The sequence below is a fragment of the Lathyrus oleraceus genome, chromosome 7 (genome assembly GCF_024323335.1).
Source record: "Lathyrus oleraceus cultivar Zhongwan6 chromosome 7, CAAS_Psat_ZW6_1.0, whole genome shotgun sequence".
NCBI classification, from domain to species: domain Eukaryota; kingdom Viridiplantae; phylum Streptophyta; class Magnoliopsida; order Fabales; family Fabaceae; genus Lathyrus; species Lathyrus oleraceus.
This window is the reverse complement of record NC_066585.1, coordinates 511465694-511473968: the sequence shown is the minus strand read 5'-3', so window position 1 is coordinate 511473968 and position 8275 is coordinate 511465694. Positions and strand designations below refer to the sequence as shown.

Genomic DNA, 8275 nt, shown 5'->3' with positions numbered 1-8275 from the left:
AGTAGGGTAGACCTCCTTCAGCAGCATCCTCAAGGATAACATCTACTTCAGGTTTAGACGAGCAAATAAAACCAACACTATGACAGAGTTCTTGAATCGGTTGAACGAATGTGCTTGACTTGGCAGTATTTGCAGTTGTAGAAGAGAATCCTAGACCTTCCTGAAACTTGTTCTCTAGTAAGCTTAGTACACAGCCTCATCCTCTAGCCGTACCATTTTGCACCACCCCTTGGGCATCTTTGAAAGATGAAATAGATGCCCCACTTCTCTTCACCTTTTTGTCTTCAATAGAGAGTGCTTGGAGTTAAGTCCCAATTGCTTCATTATCGTCGATATATGAAAAGGATGAGAGACTGCTCACAATCAAGGCCTCCTCTCCGCTAACTACCACCAGCATTCTGTTCCTTATAAACTTTAATCTTTAATGAAGAGTAGATGTGACTGTGCCAACTTCATGGATCCAGGGTCGTCCTAATAAGCAACTGTAGACGGCATGGATGTCCATCACCTGAAAAGTTATCTGGAAAACATGGGGTCCAATCATCATCAGGAGATCTACTTCCCCACTAATGGTCTTCTTCGACCCATCAAAAGTCTTGACAATGATATCTCACTTTCTCATTGGAGTCCTTTGATATGACAACCTGGATAGCATAGACTTTGGCATGACGTTCAATGATGATGCAGTATCCACCAACATGTTGGATAGAGAATCCTTTTGATAGTTTATTGAAATATGAAGCGCCATGTTATGATTTCTTCCTTCTTCTGGGAGCTCTTCGGGCACTGAAGCTCAAATTGTTACAGGCTATTATGTTCCCTACTATAATGTTAAACTGGTCGATGGTTACATCATGATCCACGAAGGCTTGGTCTAAGACTTTCATTAGAGACTCCCTCTGGCCCTCAGAATTCAGTAGCAGTGAAAACACATATATCTTAGAGGGCGTGTGCAAGAGCTGGTTGACAGCCTTGTACTCACTTCTTTTAATTAATTTCAAGATTTCATCATCATTATGACTAGTCCCACTGCATTCTCCTTCAACAAACTTTGACTTATCTTTCACGGCCGGGTTATCAACTTGTATCTGTTTACTAGTGGAAACTTCAACACTCTTTGGAGGTGCCGTTGTAAAAACGCATTCGCTTCTCGTCACCCTACTCACATCAACAATGTTGACTATGGAAGGCATAAAGGGTATTGTGACTTCTTTTCCACCCTCCAGAATTGTATCATTGTATTTCTATGGTACCCCTTTATTAGAGACATACGGAACTGGTCCTAGCAGGCAAATGACCAAAGGTGCAACAACTGAATTCTGGCTATTATAAGTTACTTCAATAGATTCCGACAAGTTAAACTGCGGAACTATCATATTCACATTGTTATTTGGATTTTTGGCATAAGGAAAGGTATTGTCCCCCTGGTCCATCAACCTTTGAAGATCTTGTCTCACAAGAAGACATGCAGTGGGCTCCTAGAACAAATTTCGTAGGCTGTACAATCGTGTTTATGCCCAAAATATGTGAGCTTGCTTAGACTGTCATGTATCCTTACCAACAATCCTATAACTAGACAAACATCGTAGACTTTGTAACTACCAGGACAATCGTCCACCATGTTTACCGCGTTACCAACCTTTCTTCTGATGGGACCGATGATTCCTCTATCCATTAAGCCTTGAAGTTCATATACCACTGTAAGACATCCATGAATAGTTGGGAGCAAATGTTGCAGGTACTATAATCATGTTGAGTGAAGTAACTAATTTCAGATAGTGTATCATGCATTTCCACCAATGATCTACTGTACTCACGTATGTCATAGACATAATATTCATTCAGGCGTTCTTGTGTCATGTTTACCTTGTTATCATTTATGTTTCTAGTCACCTGAATCGAACCTTGATCTAGAAAATACTGGAGACCTCTTCTTACAATTGCACATCCTCGAGAATTTCAACAGCAAACTCGGCAAGATCTATAGTTGTACTGGTCTAAGTTGCCCATCCCGCATAACATAGCGTACATCTGTACCAAGTCCCCTCTTAGAAAATTTGTATCACTAACTCACTACTCACCGGGACATCTGTACACCATGTTTACTGAAGATTCCCCATGTTTAGGTAATGGGTTAGACTGAATATTGGGGTTTACATCCTTGAACGATAAGGTATCTCTCTTGATCAGCTTCTGCACTTCATGTTTCAACGGATAACAATTCTCAGTACTATGGTCGGGAGCCCCTTGGTGAAAGGCATAATGAGCATCTCCTTTATACCACCATGGATGGTTCTTTGGAACAGTCAATGGTGGCCTTGTTTGGACTAGATTCTTCTGTAGAAGAGCTGGTAATAACTCGATATAGGTCATGGGAATGGGCTCAAAGGGTGATGGCCTTTATGCTATGGACTGTTGGTTGTATTGACGTGGAGCCTGTTGGCGAGGCTGTTGTGGTGGACGTTGTTGCTGTTTGAACTGTGGGTGATAGGTGGGAGCCACTAGTGTAAGATTAATGATTGGAGAAACTGCTACTATATGCTGTTGTTGGTAATTTTGTTGTCTAGGATTGTATGGTGTTATGGGTCTTCCCTGAATGACGTCGATATCTTTCTTTTTCTTCTTAAAAACACCATTCTCGTATTTCTTGGTTGTACCGGAAGAACTTCCTTCTTTAGTCAAATGTCCCTCTCGGACACCCTCTTCAATGCATATCCTCATATCCACCATTTTAGTGAAATCACTTGGAGCGCTTGCCACCATCTTTTCATAGTAAAAGGAACTGAATGTTTTCAAGAATATATTTGTCATTTACTTTTCTTCCAAAGGAGGGCTAATTTGAGCAGCGATTTCACGTCATCTCCGCGCATACTCTTTGAAGGTTTCTTTGTCTTTCTAGGACATCGCCCAAATTTGACCTCTATCTGGAGCCATGTCCATATTGTACTTATATTGTCAGACAAACGCTTCTCCCAAGTCATTAAAAGTGTGAATCTACATGTTATCCAAGCCCATGTACCATTTCATCGCAGCACCTGTCAAACTGTCTTTGAAGTAATGAATCAACAACTGATCGTTGTCTTTCTCGGCGGACATCCTCTTAGAATACATAGTGAGATGGATGTGGGTACAAGAATTTCCTTTGTATTTCTTAAATTCAGGTAATTTGAATTTGGTTGGTATCTTCTTATTTTGTGCTAGACACAGATCATGGGCATTCTTCTCAAATAGGTCATTTCCTCTAAGGGCCTTGATCTTCCTCTGCATTTCTTGAAATTGGTCTTCAAAGTCATCTAACCTTTCACAAACACCCAATCCTTCAGATGCTTCTGCATGGAAAATAGGCTCGTTGATATGTGGTACAGTATGCACCACTAGAGCAGGAACGAACATAATTGGTGTAGGAACAAACGTCGTAGGTTGTGCACCAGGCTGGCAACCTTCTGGTGTAAAATTCAGGGGCATACCCCAAGGGTATCCATTTGGCATTTGGTACTGCGGGGAACTCACTTGTACTACATAGGTGAGGGCAATAACAATTTTCGAGATTACAGTATTCTGAGCTTTAATGGATAGAGTCGGTGATGACTGATTCTGCGCAGCCACCAGAGCCTCTACATAAGCAGTGAGCCTTTCCATACCCGAACAGAGACCTGTTACTTCTTCCTAGAGCTATTTGTTCTCAGTTTCATATTCTGACATCCTTCTCCGTCGATTGTCTCATGTGTTATATTGGTACACCAACTTGTCTTGTATGGAGAACGGAGATGAATAAAACCATTTGTGAAGTGCAAGACAAAATGCAGGATGATGCATGATTTGTAATGCAAATGATTTATATTTTTTGTTTTCAAGGAATTTAGAGAGCTATAAACAAATGTAAATATCATAAGGTAATAATGCTTTTATAGAATATATAAAAATAACTTTATTTCATTAATAATTTGGAAATATTACATCTTGAAGCACAAAAAGAGTCCTAACAAAAAAAATTAAAGAAAGTTATATCTTGGGAATCTTTAAGCACTTCAATGAGGAGAAGAATCAATCATTTTTTGTAGCTCCTTTATTTTGTCTTCATAAAAGACTCTATCTCAGTCTTCTAGCCACAATCAGGTCAACAACTTTCTTCCAAGTACTGGGAGCGGGAGAACATCTATCAAATCATATTTCTTTATTTGCTTCTCTCTGGCATGTTTCTTGAGCAAGGCACTTTTCCAACAAAGCTTCTCTTCTTTCTCTACAAGCCATACATCTTAAAGGAATAGTATATCATCTTTTTTCTTTCAACTGCTTTTCCAGCTCCTTTTTCTTAAGTTCTAAAGTACGGAACCTCTTTTCCCATATGTTTCTTTCTACCTTCATCCTATCTAGACCCTCTTGAATATCCTCTCTACTCTTGGTGAGACAAGAGGTGATGGTGGTGTAGCAACAGGGAAATAAGGCTCCTTAGGAGGGTAAGGCATTTTAAGACTACAAGCTCTAGCACGAACCCATTTAGTGTAAGGTTCGAGAGCAACGCAACCCTTCCTCCCTAATTGTTCCTTGTCCTTCTTATGGATGTTACGCCAGACGTTCATAATTGTGTCCCTTAAACCTTGATTCCCTTCTTCATTAAGGTAAAAGAAACTTGTCAACCAAATGTTATTAGGCTTATCCTTCATAGTATACCCAAACTGATGTCTGACAAGAATAAGGTTGTAGTTAATTCCCTCATGTATACCAAGAGGAGGTACATTAGGGAATTCACCACTGTAAGACCCCAATTTTGGCCCTAAGATCCCTCATGCAATTTCATCATAAGCATTAACATTGGGATCATACCTTGGCATCCTCCTTACCCCTTTTTCATTGGGTTTGTTTTGGGAGAGATCACCAAGCACTTTGTGATTGTATCACACTTGTACATTATCATCACTAACCAAAATACCGAAAATATGTCTTTGTATTTGCCTAACTTTTTGTAGGTAGGGCATGATCCTCATTGATCTATCAAGTTCACATCTAGGGTTTGAGACCCTCATGACAAAGAGCACAACCATGAATTGATCCAAGAATGGTTATGAGCATCATATATGAGTTCCATTGATCTCTACATGTCATATTGATCAAGTTTTCTTCAAGAGTTTGGGGCTGATTTGCCTTGGAAACCCTAGTTTGACTGGGTATCTTGAGTAACTTCTCCAACAAGCTATCTCACCAATTGATCAAATTTCTCAAGGGAAACTTCAAAATACATCATCTTATGCATATATGATCTACCATGAGCCTAGAAATTCAAAATAATTGAAGGTTAGCAAGTTGGTTGATGGTGGTTGGCCAGATGAATTCATCTAATCAAAACTGAGTCTCCCTAGACCCTATCTTCTACAATTTTCACCATATGAAAATTATTCCAAGATAAAAGTTACTCTAAATGACATCACAAACAACTTTTATGTTGATACCTAGAGCTAGTTATTCTTAGAAAATCATTTTATATGTTGAAACATTATAGGTCATTTTGTCTAAACCCTAATTTGAAAGTCAACTTCCTAAGGCCATAACTTTCTCATTTTTTATGAGATGAAATATTTCCAAGTTTCACAATAATATTCAAGATGTCTAATTCAACTTTTATGTTTTGAGTGAGAGATAATTCAACTTTTATGAGCATGTTATATAAGGTTATATTATAGGTCATTTTTGACCTATACCATTGAACAAGTGATTTTTCCAAACTTCAAAAATGCATAACTCTATCACTATAAATCCAAATTACATTAAATTAGTGATCATTTTGAAGGTCTTTGAAATAGATACAACTTTAATGAAGACACTTTTCTCATTTTAAGCTCACATAAAAAGTTAAGTAAGGTGGAATATTGAGGTATATGGCTTGACACTTAGAAAATTTTTCAACATGTTGAAATTTCCAAAATTCCACCTCAAAATTCTCCATGTTCCAAGCTCCAAATGAAAAAGTGTTCAACATCAAAAATTTTCCCCTTGATCCAATCTTTCCAAAGAACCTAAGTTCATGCATTTTGGACAAAGATTGCTAGGTCTGCACATGGCTTTAACAAGGCTGCATCATTGGAAAGAATCAATTGCACAAACTTCAGTTCACATTGCCTTGCCATTCAAGCTTCATTCAGACCTCAATTGGAATCATTTTGGACCTTTTTGCATTGAATCATGGGCATGTACATGCCCATGCACTTGTGCCATTCACATTGCTAATTTTCGACAGATTTTTGAAGTGTGAAAATATCATTCACTCATGCTATAAATACATGACCTCTGTGCTCATTTGAATCACACTTTACGCGCCAGCTTTCCCCCCCATTGAAACCCTCTCATTCTAAAGGAAAACCTGAGAAATTTCAATTTGAAATTTGAGTTTGAATCTCAACTGTTGGAGATTCAAGAACTCCAGGATCCAAAGCCTTGCAACCTCTTCAATCACTTCCTGCTAACTTCTCAAGTGTGATCAGATCATGTTTGGAGCAAGCAAAATCAAGAACTGCATATCATCAAAGGTAATTTTCAGAAAACTTTATCTCTTTGATTCTCACTCAATTCTACTCAGTTCTCTTGGATCTTTGATTGTCTGAAGTCCTACCAATGTAGGCAAGAAGATTGAGTTGCTTAGAGGTCAAATCGAAGCAACTCAGTTGACACACCTTAAAATTCAACTCCTCATATCTTTCTATATATGTGGAGTTAGTTAAAATTGAGGTCAGATTCGTGCTCTACGCCATTTTTTTCTTTCAGATCATGTCCTCCTTTTTCATTTATGTGATGGTGATGACTAAACCAGTCCGGTGAGCCTCGCCTGAGAAGGTGACCGGAGTTTCAGCACCGGTGGTGCGCTGGACAGGTTTTGAGCCACATGATCATTTCAAAATGTTTTAATGTCACGCGTTGGTTTCGATTACCATCCCTGTGGCGCATTGACTTAAGTCCACCCTGGAACGCGCGTTTCTCACCACTTGATCTGCCACCTCAATTAATGAGGCAGATCAAGTGATCCACATTTTTTTGTTATTTTTTGATTTTCTTTTATTCCTTTTATTTTCATTAATTCATATTAATTTTAATATTGATCCACAAAATATGAGAGTTTCACCAAAAAATTTCAAATAAATTCCTCTTTCATATTCTGAATTAAAATTATTTTTGGATTATTATTAATATTTTTCATGATTTAATTGATTTTGTGTTTATTTCTAATTGTTTAAAAATACTTTTAAGTCTTTAAAAATTCTGAAATTTTTTCTCCAAGGTCCTTTGACCTTGTTTGACCTATGATAAATCTCATGGCTATTTCTTTGGTGTTTTGATGAGGTTTTAGGAATTTGACAAGCCATATTCAATTTAAATGACTTACTTTAGTATTTTTAATTTGAATAAATGCCAATTAATTGTGTTGTCCAATTGTAATGAATTTTTTGAATTTGACTCTTGTTGTTGGGGCTTGGTCAAGGTTGATTTGACTTTGTCAAGTTAATATCATTGGATTTAGGGGATTGATGGAATGTATATTCCATCTCCCAAAATGAATGGATGATATTAATTTGGTAAAAGTCCTCCTTTGACCAATTTGAGTTTTAATCCATTCCCCTCCCTCTTCATCTCATTCCCCTTCTTTATGCATCCATTTCATTTGGCCTATGATATCTCAAAGTCCTAAGGCTAGTTGATTGAAAAATCAACATAAGTATGGATGAGATTAGGCCACCTCTTTTGCATATTATTTTTGTGTGTGGTATGTTTCATGAGCATAGTTCATTATACTATGTCTCTAACATGCATTAACACCAATATTCTATTGCCCGACCTCAAATGGTTGTGACTTCTACATAAGTCCAATTACATTTGCTTAACATAGCGCTAAATTTGTGACATATAAAGGCATAACATTCTAGTTAGTGAGATTGTAAGTCTCCCCTATTTCATGGTATTGTGTGGAAACTTGGCCTTTTTTTCCTTCCTGTGGAAGATGTCTTGGCTCAAGGATCCATGCTTGTGATAAGTGGGTTGAGTGTTCTCCAAAGAATGACTTAAAAAATGAAAAGCAAAAGCAAAACAATACTAACTTCTAACTCATTAACAACTAACTTTTAATTTCAAGCCATTTATTTTAATGTCATTTAATTTTAGTCTTTATTCATTTGTCATTATTCATACCATTCTAATTGTTTATGTGAATGAAATTTTCACTTTGCCCATTTGAACTGTATTGTGTGATATATCTTGTTTGTGTTTACTTTGTTTGTTTGTGTGGTCTTTG

General features: G+C 37.5%; 1 protein-coding gene across 1 annotated transcript; it reads right to left on the bottom strand.

The window, feature by feature from the left end:
- Positions 1-2994: 2994 nt before the first annotated feature.
- On the bottom strand, positions 2995-3639 carry LOC127104657 (uncharacterized). The gene has a single exon (XM_051041832.1). The coding sequence runs from the start codon at positions 3637-3639 to the stop codon at positions 2995-2997; it is 645 nt and encodes a 214-aa protein (XP_050897789.1).
- Positions 3640-8275: the final 4636 nt, after the last annotated feature.

Bases quoted from the DNA above. Each gene is read 5' to 3' on its own strand.
- LOC127104657 (XM_051041832.1), bottom strand. From the start codon at position 3,639: ATGGAAAGGCTCACTGCTTATGTAGAGGCTCTGGTGGCTGCGCAGAAT.